The sequence below is a fragment of the Ammodytes marinus genome (assembly GCF_949987685.1).
Source record: "Ammodytes marinus genome assembly, chromosome: 6".
NCBI lineage: Eukaryota > Metazoa > Chordata > Actinopteri > Uranoscopiformes > Ammodytidae > Ammodytes > Ammodytes marinus.
This window is the reverse complement of record NC_137235.1, coordinates 51,675-65,000: the sequence shown is the minus strand read 5'-3', so window position 1 is coordinate 65,000 and position 13,326 is coordinate 51,675. Positions and strand designations below refer to the sequence as shown.

The following is a 13,326-nucleotide window of genomic DNA, read 5'->3' as shown; positions in this document are numbered from 1 at the left end:
TATTGAACTCGGAGATCCTATGTAGTATAAATGTGCAAAAAAAAATAGAAATCGGATCATCTTAGCCTGAGAAAAGGCAGAAAGAGTGTTTTATGGTCTCACTGTCTAACCCTACAGTTTCCTTACTGTGACATCACAGTAAGGGTCAGGATTAACAGGACAGCTGGGCCAAGGGAAGACTGAGGGAAGAAAAACCAGATTCATTATATTATAATAGTGATTTTATAATGATAGAACGCTGGTTCCGTATGGGGGAAGTATTCCTTTAAATAAAACAAATAGGCATTTAGGCTCCTATAATGAGTAAATGATAAATGCTGTAATATGGTGTAACAGATTAACAAGATTAAAATAATTAAAACCTAGTGTTGTTACCCCTCAAACAGCGCTTTCAAGGCCTCTCCTAGAATGCACACACACACACACACACACACACACACACACACACACACACACACACACACACACACACACACACACACACACACACACACACACACACACACACACACACACTATACAATCTCAACTGATTTTTTGGTAAATTTTAACTAATTCACAAAAGAATCCATTCTTTTTTTTACAGACCCAAAGCGCTTTACATTGTTTTGTACACATTCACCCATTCACACACACATTCAGCCATTCACACACACATTCATACACCGATAGCAGCAGCAGCTACCATGCAAGGCAAGGCAAGGCAAGGCAAGTTTATTTATATAGCACAATTCAGACACAAGGCCACTCAAAGTGCTTTACAGGGGCAAGATTAGAATACATAGGGTACGCAGGGTGCAAGCTAACTATCAGGAGACATTTAGGGGTTCAGTGTCTCTTTGCCCAGGGACACTTGGACATGTGGCGGGGAGACGGGGGATCCAACCACCGACCCTGTAACCCAGTGGACGACCGAACCGCCCTACACACTTCACCACAGCCGTGAACAATCCTGAACCCTCTCTAGATCCATTTTAACATAATTGCAATACTAATGGTAACACTTTACAATAAGTGTACACATTACTTAACTGTTACTTAGCTATTAATGGTTAAGTAATGCCTATTAAGTTAATTAATTAGTTAATGTCTTGTTTGCTAATGCTTAGATCAGCATACACTAAGCTTAACAGTTATTTAATGTTTGGTTTATGTGTTAACAGTTAGGTAATGCTTAGTAAATCCAAGCAATTACCTCACTGTTAATAAATGTGCCGTCATTGTAAAGTGTTACCATAGTAATTTCCCGTGTTGTTTCTGACTCACTGCAGAGTATTTCGTCCACTGAAAACAAACCACTCGGTAAATAATTGATTATTTCATGAACGGGCCGACGGAGACAGAACTAAACAAACAAACGTGTGAAAGCAACGCGACACCGTGACACCAGGATTGCGTGTGTGTGTGTGTGTGTGTGTGTGTGTGTGTGTGTGTGTGTGTGTGTGTGTGTGTGTGTGTGTGTGTGTGTGTGTGTGTGTGTGTGTGTGTGAGTTTGTGTATGTGTGTGTGTGTGTGTGTGTGTGTGTGTGTGTGTGTGAGTTTGTGTATGTGTGTGTGTGTGTGCCCGTGCGTGCATACGTGTGTGTGTGTGCGTGTATGTATGTGTGTGTCCGTGCATGTGTGTGTGTGTGCGACACCATGACACCAGTTTGTAAGAGGACTGTGTAACGGTGTGTTTTTGTGTTTGTGTTTTTCTGTCTCCTCTCTCAGGACTTTGCGTATCACGGCATCGCTGCTTTCTTCTACCTCAGCGCCTCCGTTGCTCTGGCCAAAGTTACCGTGGAGATGAGATCGCAAACAAACCTCCAGAACTACCAGCTGGACATATCTGCAGTGGTGAGTCTGTCCGTCCGTGTGTGTGTGTTCGTGTGTGTGTGTTTGTGTGTGTGTGTGTGTGTGTGTGTGTGTATGTGTGTGTGTGTGTGCGTGTGTGTCTCCTATGAATATGGAAGTTCTGTAGTGCACTCGCAGAAATGCAGTGTGTAACCAAACCTGACCTGATCCATCCTACCAAAAGACTAAATGAATGCATGCTGCGTTAATTGAATGGGGGCGGGACCTGATAAGCCTTTGGCTTCTTCCGTCTCCCTTCGGACAACACAAAGTATGATGTATGAATATTTGCAAGAGAAAATTGTGTATTGTGTGGAATTGTCCGAAAGAATAATAAATAAATAAAATAAAATAAAATTAGCAGATTTTTTTTATTCAGCCAGGCATGAAAGATTACTTTTCCAGGCTGGCTGAATCAGTAACCTCTTTTAAATCACTTCTTAAAACAATTTTTTTTTTTATTTTTTTTTTTAGTATAGTCAAAGAGAGAGAAAGATATGAAGTGGGGAAATTAAAGAGGAACAGTGTATCGCCTGTTGGGGGGCAATCCACATAACATATAAACATTATTATACATTTCTTAATTTGTATAGACTTGCTTTTACGTGATGCCGTCATTTTATTCTCTGCCTCAATGTCTTTTTACCCGAGCACCTTTTAATCTTGTTTGGTTTATTGCATTTGCTGCCCCGTTTTTTTCTCTCTTTTTTTTTAGCATCGTGTGTATATATGAATATGTGTATTTATCTTACTTATTTGATTTGTACTTGCTCCTATATGTTTTTTTTAATGTCAAAGCACTTTGTAAACCATTGTTTATAAGGTGCTATAAAAATAAAGCTATTATTATTATTATTATTATTATTATTATTATTATTATTATTATTATTATTATTATTATTATTATTATCATCATCATCATCATCATCATCATCATCATCATCATCATCATCATCATCATCATCATCATCATCATCATCATTATTATTATTACTATTACTATTATTATTATTATTATTATTATTATTATTATTATTATTATTATTATTATTATTATTATTATTATTATTATTATTATTATTAGTATTAGTATTATTACTTTTTAAACTAGTCTAACATGAAATGGCCCTTACATTGACTCTGTCTCCTCAGGTATTCTCCTATGTGGCCACTCTTCTCTACTTCATCCACACCATCCTGTCTGCAATCCGCTGGAAGTCTTTCTAGAGGTTACCAGACGTTACCGGGGACGGATTTTGAAGATTTTTTAATTTTTTATATAGATTTTTTTTTTGTTGCCATTTTTCCTTTATTAGACCTTTTTGGAGAGAGCGATGAAATGGGGTAGAGAGAGAGAGAGAGGGGAATGCCATGCAGAGAACGACCCGGGCTGGATTCTAACCCGGGTCTGCTCTGAAGAGGACAGACAGACAGACAGACAGACAGACAGACAGACAGACAGACAGACAGACAGACAGACAGACAGACAGACAGACAGACAGACAGACAGAGAACGACCCGGGCTGGATTCTAACCCGGGTCTGCTGTGAAGAGGACTGAGACTCTATGGGGTCTCTGAACATCTGATACAGGAGGGACTTTTTAGGACAGTTTGGACTTCGCTGCGTCATGTTCCTGTTATGAAAGGACAGACTTGCCTCCACTCACACACACACACACACACACACACACACACACACACACACACACACACACACACACACACACAGTATGCTGTTAACCCCAACATGGACACAGTTTGCACAACAGAACACTCCTTATGGTTGTGTGTGTCGGGTTAAAACTTAAAGGTGCAGTCAGTGATTCTGGAGAACGCTCGTTGTTAAAATCAGTGAATATCTCCTCATGATCCGCTACCTGTCTGTACTGTGTGTGCGCTGATAAACATCTGCTGCTCATACACAGCCTAGGCTCTGTAAACAGGAATGTTACTAGCTACGGTTGGCCCCCTTTGTTTACATACCAGTTTACAGAGCCTAGGCATTAAACCCTTGTTCTTCGGTCGGTTTTAGACAGATCGTGAGGAGATATTCGTTGATTTTTTTTGACAAAAAGTGATTTTAGCAATAAGCGTTATCCTGAATCACTGACTACACCTTTAAAGATTATGACCATGTTGACAGCTGTGTATAGCCTAAAATCAGCTTGATGAATGCTTACAAAGTCACCTATTATGCATGATTTTTCAACATTAATAGCCCCTCTCTCCCCCGGTTTGTCTAAAGAAAAAACAACTCTCCACTTTTCTGAAGACCTGTGTTTAAAAACCCCAGTTAGATTTCTTTGAGCCAAGCCCCCTTATAACCAACCCAACCTAGCACTACCTCCAGCTGTGATAAGCCACACTCTAAAACGGAGCCTTTCAGTCAGAGGCTGAAAAGAGGACATTCAGCAATAGCACTGTGAGAAATATAACAGGTTTTTTTGGACACTACTTGTTCGACACTTCTAGTTAAAACCGAAATAAATTTTTTTGAAACCGAAAATTAGCAGAATATGTCACCTTTGAAGAAATACTGAGTTAATGTACTTATTTAATTCTCATGCATACTTAGCCTTGTACTGCATACTTGAATCCCTGAGGATGAAAATGGCCCCTCCTAGACTGCTATGAAAATATTATAAAGTCATATTTTTTTCCACTTTTTTGCTCATGCTTATAACCCACTTCAGTTCTGATCATAACTAACACATATTCATAAATTTTGCAGAATTTTTACTTTTCAAACGCCAGATTTTGTGATACTACCACTCATTTTTATTAAATAAAAAACACAAAAATCTAAATGTTTTCCTTGAAGTGGATGCATAGTGGATTTTTCTATGGGATGATGGATGATCAGTCTGTGTCATACCAATAAAACTGATTTTGATGCATTTTAATAGATACATTTTTCATTAATTTTGTTGTCAACATGAGCGGATAAGGATATCAGTCATTATCTTGTACCACACACACCTGAGCTTAGTAAAAATAAGCACTTTGAGATTCTAGTAATATAAAGTGCATTATAAATAAAATGTATTATTATTATTATTATTATTATTATTATTATTATTATTATTATTATTATTAGTAGTAGTAGTAGTAGTATTATTAGTATTATTATTATTAATAAACATTATTGATCAAAAGAATACAAGAAAGAAAATTAAAACAGAAAACATACTTTGGTGCGTATTATTCTTGTCCTGTTTCTTTATATAAATACAATTAATTTCTTTTTTTTATATATATTTTTTGGGCATTTTCCATGTTTTATTGACAGTTTGCAAAGACATAGTTGAAGTAGGGTAGAGAGTGGACGTGTGTAATGAAAGTATTCCACTGTCACTTTGTTTTGCAGATTTTATTCTTGTATTTCCTGCTTCGTCTTATTTTATTTTGAAAGGAACGTTGTCTCGAGAGATAACCGTAACTTGACGGTAACGCACGAACGGCGTCACGTTAATGACGAGGAAATATTCAAGTCTAAATGAGGATAAGAGTCAGATGAGCGCCAGTTGAAGAGGTAGGAAGGAGATTTTACTGGTTCATATATTTGTTTAGAGTTTTAACTTTAACTCAGTGTTAGCTAACCTGATGTGTTGTTAGCAAAGTGAACGGCACTTTGGAATGAACTAGCTTAACGGCTACAAGGAGTTAACTGTAATGTCGGCGCTGGTTGGATGGTTGATACTAGACTTACTGTATAAGGTTAGTGAAGATGATTTGAATAACTAAATCACAACTTAAAGTTGACATAAAAATACATGTATTAATTGATGTCAGTATTTGAACCGTGCGTTTTACACGTTAACGGATTCTGTCTGCACCAACGGTTGCCATTTGATTCCGGTGCGCGCGGGAAAATCTCGCCGGGCTGGAAGATGACACACTGACTGCTTCTGCCAAAATGTTTAAGAAAAAAAACTTTTAAAACAGATTGTTGTAGGCCAAGATTTTTTTATTTATTTTTTTTTGCAGAAAAGTATTGGGTGTCTTTTTATGTGCAGTTAAAGATCAACTTTTTAACATGATTTTTGATTGCATAAAACATGTCTCATTTGCAGTTATTGTAGGTTTAGAAACTAAAAAATTACATATGTTCCAAATTACAATATTATTTGACTAATAGCCTCCACTTTCAGTATGACCCTTAACTCATCTATAACATTGTCCATGATGCGTTTATACATTGTAAATAAAGAGCAAAAATAACAAATATTTGAACACCACTAATAAATAAAAAATTGTATAGGGGCAAAAGGGGAAAAGTTTACTTCGACCAAGTAAAATTCAGACTAGCGGAAAAAAAACCTTAGCGTTGAGCCCTGATATTGCTAAAATAATATCACCAAATTATCTGTAATTTTAGGATAAATACTCAAAACTCAGTAAACTGTGTTGTGTCCACTCACTCATACAGTATATTTTAATATTATTGACTCACTTACACATTGCTTCAAGTTATGAACGTTCTACATCTTAAACCGAAGCTGCTGATTCTGCATAAAGGTAAGGGAGACTTCATTATGCCTATTTGCACTATGACTGATTAAGTTGTTTATATACGGTTAATCTTTATTAACCAACTGGTTATACTTTAGGCCCTGGTTATAAAAATTAAGTTAGTTGTTATTTCCAAATCGTGGCTCGCCATCTCCTTTGTCAGTGACATGTACATTTTATTTTTAAATCAAAAAATTAAAACCGACATTTCATATTAATGCTATCTCACGTTGATACAGTAAAGTCTTAACAATCGACCATTTTTAATATTGGGATTTTTGGAGCTCTTAAGTGTGAACATGCGATTCTCAAGCAAAAGTCTCATAAGAAATGTACTAAAAAATATATTTTTTAAATATAGTAAAAATTTAAATAAACACGTTTTATATGACTGTTTAAATGTTTTCTACCACGTGTAAAAACAGCTTGAAGACCTTGTTTTCATAAATGTGTAGCCTGTAGTTTGAAAAAATTAGTTTTGATTATTATTTTTTTTTATGTATCACACTGTCATTTTAAGTCAGGCTTTTATTTTGGAGGTTAACTCGGTTTGCTTTTTTCCACACTTGGCACGGGCTAGAAAATATCGCAAGATGAATATCAAGGAAGCTGTCATTTCAGGATCAAACACCTAAAAACTCAGTAAACTTGGTTGTGTCTACTCACTCTGGTCATATTATCGTTTATATTTCTTCCAGTTTTAAACATTCTTCATGGATGGATTCTGCTAAAGGTAGTTGTGTTCCAATCCCCTTACTTCCTGCTATTGAGTATATGGTAGAAAAAGATTTAGGATGTAGGATGTCCAAAATGCTTAAAAATACCCGGCTGCCCTACTTCATCCTCTTCTCTGTCCTCCATTCAATGATGAACCTGTTTTTCTGTCAGTGTCTCAGGCTGCTGAGCAAAGTGACTGACCTTGTGTAACACTGCCACCCTCTGCTGACTGGCAGTACTACAGCTCTGACTGGGTTTCTGCCCTCAGGTCATAGTGACGTCTCTTTGCATTTAAAGCCAATTGGATGTTACAACTGTCAGTCATATGCACTCAGACTGCTTATCTCTCTCTCTCTCTCTCTCTCTCTCTCTCTCTCTCTCTCTCTCACACACACACACACACTCATATACACACTCACACTCACTCAAGCACACCCACACACCCACGCACACACACACACACACACACACACACACACACAGACAGTGGGTGTAAGAGCATGTGACGCGGTGGTATTTACTGTGTGTAGATCTGAATATTCATGAATTAAATCAAATTAAAACCACTGATTATACTATAATTTTTGACAAGAAGGATTCTTTTCATCTTAAGTTCAGTCTTTAGATTTAATTTGCAAACCGGAAACTTAAATGAGGAAGTGTCAGAACTGTTCCGACAGCCTGAATACTGTTTATCATTTGACTATGACTTATAATAATAATAATAATAATAATAATAATAATAATAATAATAATAATAATAATAATAATGGATTGGATTTATATAGCGCTTTTCAAGGCACTCAAAGACGCTTTACAGGGTTCCAGGTTCCATTCATTCACACACAGTCATACTGGTGGTGGTAAACTACCATAGTAGCCACAGCTGCCCTGGGGCAGACTGACGGAAGCGTGGCTGCCATTCAGCGCCTACGGCCTCTCCGACCACCACCTCAAACATACAGCAGTCATACACATTCACTTAATATTTCTTCCAGTTTTAAACATTCTTCATGGATGGATTCTGCTAAAGGTAAGGGAATTTTAATGACTCCTATTTGCACTGTGAATGATATAGTCAGTTGTAGATTATTTATTCTAATCAACCATTTACTGATCAATTCAGGAAAAAGTTTCTCATGGCTGTGTGTGTTAGTGAACCTGTTTGACCTTCTCCTCTTCTTTCTGTTGCTCTGTCAGTAGCTGTGTTCCAATCCCCTTACTTCCTGCTAATGAGTATATGGTAGAAACAGATTTAGGATGTAGGATGTCCCATATGCTTACAAAAACCCGGCTGCCCTACTACATCCTCTTCTCTGTCCTCCATTCAATAATGAACCTGTTTGTCAGTGTCTCAGGCTGCTGAGCAAAGTGACTGACAGACCTTGTGTAACACTGCCACCTTCTGCTGACTGGCAGTACTACAGCTCAGACTGGGTTTCTGCCCTCAGGTCATAGTGACGTCTCTTTGCATTTAAACGCCAATTGGATGTTACAACTGTCAGTCATATGCATTCAGACTGCTTATCTCTCTCTCTCTCTCTCTCTCTCTCTCTCTCTCTCTCTCTCTCTCTCTCTCTCTCTCTCTCTCTCTCTCTCTCTCTCTCTCTCTCTCTCTCTCTCTCTCTCTCTCTCTCACACACACACACACACACACAGACAGGTGGGTGTAAGAGCATGTGACGCTGTCGCTCAGTTGAACACAGACACCAGCAGCGTCTGCACACGGAGGAAGAAAGTCTCCCCGACCTCGACGTGACTTCACCAGGTGAGGACCCTGACAGGTAACATTACACACCTGTGATTAGGAAACTCTGTTGTCATGATAACTATATGTTATATACTAATATGTTATATTCAGGGGCTACCTAATGTACGTGTAGTGACTTATTATTTCAACATTGGTACTTACTGTTTGTAGATCTGAATATTCATGAATTAAATCAAATGAAACCACTGATTATACTGTAGTATGTGACTTTTGACAAGAAGGATTTTTTTCATCTTAAGTTCAGTCTTTAGATTTCATTTGCAAACCGGAAACTTAAATGAGGAAGTGTCAGAACTGTTCCGACAGCCTGAATACTGTTTATCATGTGACTAAGACTTGAGCTGTTTATTATGTGACTGTTTAAACTGCACACACAACAGTGATTCAAAGAACATCAGCTGTTTGTTCTTATTTATTTGGAGAAAAACACAGAAACAGAAATGTGCCGTCTTTAGAGAACATGTCCTTATCAGTTGCATAAGAACATGCATGTCCATATAACTCTGACCTCAGAACATTGTGTTCAGTGATTAGTTATATGGAGGCTTGTTCGGTGAGGCCAAAGTCTGCTGGATACAGCCCAATATAACCGTGGCAACTTGCACGCTCACATAACTATGATATGATGATAAGATATGATAACACTTTATTGTCTGTTTGAACGGACATTTGTCTTGAAGACATGAGACAGGCAACATTAAAAACATAAATAACTATGAAAGATAAATATGATGGGAGGGGGGGGGGGGGGGGTCCGGCCCTGCAAGTGTGGTCATAAATAAGAAAAGTAATCTTCCCTGTACAGACGCTCCGGCTGACTGACGTTACCGCTGCTCACCGACAGTATATACGTCATCAGCTTTAAGTAACACATATCTTAATAACTCTATAAGGAAATAATAATCATTGTAACTTATTAACTTTGGAGCCTTTTCTTCATCTGCTTAGTTTTATCCACAGACCCTGATATTACACAAAAGGTAGACAAGTGACATAATCAAATTAACAAGTGTAAAACAACATGTTCGCTCCAATATTACCCTCCCGTTCCTTCACACAGGCCTAAACACAAGGAAGATACATTTGAGTTTTTTCTTTTTTATAAAACAGACATTTCTCCCTGTCAATCGCTGTGCAAAATGTAGTTTGTAATTGGACCTCAGGAGCCCTTAGCAGATAGACACACACTTTTGAAACTTTGCCGCAGGGCACAATTGAGAATTGCTTAAATCCTACGCCCACAAATGTTGTGACTTTAGAGACTCTTCTCTATCCTCCGTTCAATAATGAACATGTTTTTGTTTCTGGATTTAGATTGAAGGGATGAGGATGTGACGGCTGTCTCTCTGACCTCATGTGGACGTGAATTTAAGGACCCTTCAAGGTGAGGACCCTGACAGGTAACATTACACACCTTTTATTGAGGAAACTCTGTTGTCATTATAACTGTTGTAATCAGGGACTACATACTATACTTGTAGTGATTGATTCTTTCAACATTGTTATTCACTTTTTGTAGAATATTCATGAATTCAACCACTGATTATAATATGATAAGTAACTTTTTTGAGACTTTATTAGACATTTTGGAGACAGAGAGGTGAAATGGGGTATAGAGCGGGATGAAATGCAGAATACTCAGTCGCGCGTCCACATGCTTTTACATTGACTTTGCATGGAATCTTGACACGCAGTGTGTCCATACCTTAAAGCTCCAACCATTACACCACGAGCGCCCGCCAGGGGGCAAACTTTAGTCTTTGAGTGAAACTTGAGCTTTTTATTCAGTGACTCCTAAACTACACACAGCATGAATCGTTGTGGTTCCTCCACATGTCTCATAATCACAACGTCGCAGGTTCGATTCCAGCCAGTGACCTTTTGTCGTATTTCTTACCCCCATCTCTTTCCCTGTGTTTCCTCTCTGCCTCTAAAATTCTCAAATGAAAGGTGAAAAAGCAACAAAAAAAACATATCATCAATTATTTAGTCTCATCAGCTATGAAATCATGATAAGGTTGCAACAATTTTTTTTTCTTCATGCACCCATTTCAGAAAAGCTCACTTCCTGAATATGACCTATAGGCCTCTAACCACTGAACAGGATGTTGTTTACCAGAGCCAAAACACTGCACCTTTAAACTGGATAGATTAGAGATATTGACGTAACTGGAGGCATAGATACATGCTGATGTGGAAGTCTGACAAAAATATGGGTGTTATCCAAAGCAGGTACATTTCCAACAGTCTCAGGTACCCCTTTCACACTGCCGCAAAATCGGAGCAAGTTCCAAGCTAGTTCCGAGCTAAAGCCCGTTTTTAGGTTTCACACCGCCAGAGAGCCGGCTGTAAAAACTGGTTCAATCTCAGCTCCAGGATTGAGCTGGGCTAGAAATGTGAACTGCCTGCGCCAGGGGCCGGGGATAGGGATGGGGATCGAAACCCGGTTCTATTAAGGACCCGGTTCCGCTTTATTCAAAACCCGAAAATCAATAACGTTTGAGCTTATCGATACCGCTATCGAGTCCAGTAGGTCTTATGACGTAATGTTAAATCTCAAGCAGAGTCGTTTAATATAAAAATCTAATCCCTTCAATGTCATATCATTGGCTTCTCCTGTTACCCTTCGGACCATAACACAAAGTAATATGTATGAATATGTGAAAGAGAAAATTTGTGTATTGTGTGAAATTGTCCGAAAGAATAATAAATAAATAAATATTACTGGTACACATCATAGACTGCATATACAGTGGCTTGAAAAAGTATTCATACCCCTTGAACTTTTCCAAATTTTTTCATGTAACAACCACACATGTACATTTATTTTATTGGTATTTCATGTGATAGACCAAGACAAAGTGGCGCATAATTGTGAAGTGGAAGGAAAATAAAACATGGTTTTAAAAAACAAATTATAAATAAAAAACTGAAAAATGTGGTGTGCATAAGTATTCAGCCCCCCTGAGTAGGGGTGTAACGGTACACTAAAGTCACGGTTCGGTACGTACCTCGGTTTTGGTATGGTTCATAGTTAAGGGAGAATGAACAGCTTTACCCGTCAGTAACTAACTGACATACAAATACAATGCATAACAAATCTAAAAAGAATACTGCTGCAATTATCCAATAAATAAAATACTTATTAAATACTAGTGAAGGTGCAGCATAAACTAAAATTGCAGTGAAAAAAAAGCCAGTGTTAATGCTCAGCAGGGTCTGTAAGCTGGTATGTAAAAAAAAGGGTATGTCATCTTTAAGGGTATTGTTGACTTTAAAAAATATATATTACTGCAGCTCTCTTAAGCTCTGAAGTGCTCTTATAAATATAACAATTATCAAATAAAAGTGCAACTGCAGCATCAATTAAATGACAGCTTATGTATTTTCAGTGTAAAAAAGCAAATACTGTCTGGGTTTGCACAGCTCGATTTTCTTCACAGTAACGGTGACCTGGATGGTGCCTTTTCAAATGCGTATGCATGTTCGACGTGTTGGCTCCCTTTATATGTCCATACATACATAGGCGATCGCGGTGAAACAATAACCTGTGTGCCGACATTGTTCCACACGTTTATCACTGTTTTCATAATTCTACTGGAATCCGAAGTTATCCCTCAAACGGGATTTGAATGACAGGGGGGCGCCTGCGAGCGCCGGTTTCCTGTTGACTTTCGCCATGCAGTTCGCTCTCTGTTTGACAGCACTGTATAACTGCTAGTAGGGATGCAAACGGAACACTTGAGCGGAGAGGTGTGTATCTCCTGCTCTGACCGCAGCCAGCTGGGAGGGGCTGCTGCGCAATGCTCTGGGGGACGGGGGAGCTTATGGCCTCGTTTTAGATGTCGCCGTCTTGCTAAGACCTGCGCAATTATGACGCTCGTCTTGCTGAGCGCACAACATTTATGCAGCATTTTTGTTGTGCGCTCAGCAAGACGCGCGTCATAGTTGCGCAGGTCTGAGCAAAATGGCTCCAAGTCGAACGAGGCTTATATGTCCATGCGGGGGAGGTGCCTCGGAGGCAGCCGCTGCCCGTTTAGAAGTAAAGAGCGATACATGCTTTAGTGACAGAGTCTCCAAAAGTCACCAATAACACCAGAAAAAGTAGCTAGATTTGTCGCTAGTCGCTTTTTTGAAAAAAAGCTGCCAGAGGGGTCTCAAAAGTCGCTAAGTTAGCAACACTGCACCCTCATGCTGTGCTCACCATGGAGATAACAGACTCTAAATCGCTGGCTGCTACTGCGCACGTGCGAACGAGCCGGAGGCTAAATGGTCCGGGGGGAACTCCGACTACAAGTTTTAAGTTCCACACCGCAAAACAAGCCTGTACATTCGCCATATATTAACGCTATGTACGCCACGAACGGACCACGGTCCACCTCTGTAACACCAAATACGTGCCTGTACCGTCACGGTTCGGTACAAACACGTGTATCGTTACACCCCTACCCCTGAGTCAATACGTTGTAGAACCACCTATCGCTGCAATTAC

The 13,326-nt window shown here is 38.8% G+C and overlaps 1 protein-coding gene across 1 annotated transcript in view; it reads left to right on the top strand.

The window, feature by feature from the left end:
- LOC307252551 (myelin and lymphocyte protein-like) overlaps positions 1-3,060 on the top strand; it is a gene marked incomplete at both ends in the record, with an annotated part of 7,725 nt that extends 4,665 nt beyond the window's left edge. Inside the window, 2 exons of the mRNA XM_080030248.1 lie at positions 1,711-1,836; positions 2,986-3,060. Coding sequence (XP_079886374.1) covers positions 1,711-1,836; positions 2,986-3,060 — 201 coding nt within the window. The remainder of the gene's footprint in view (positions 1-1,710; positions 1,837-2,985) is intronic.
- Positions 3,061-13,326: the final 10,266 nt, after the last annotated feature.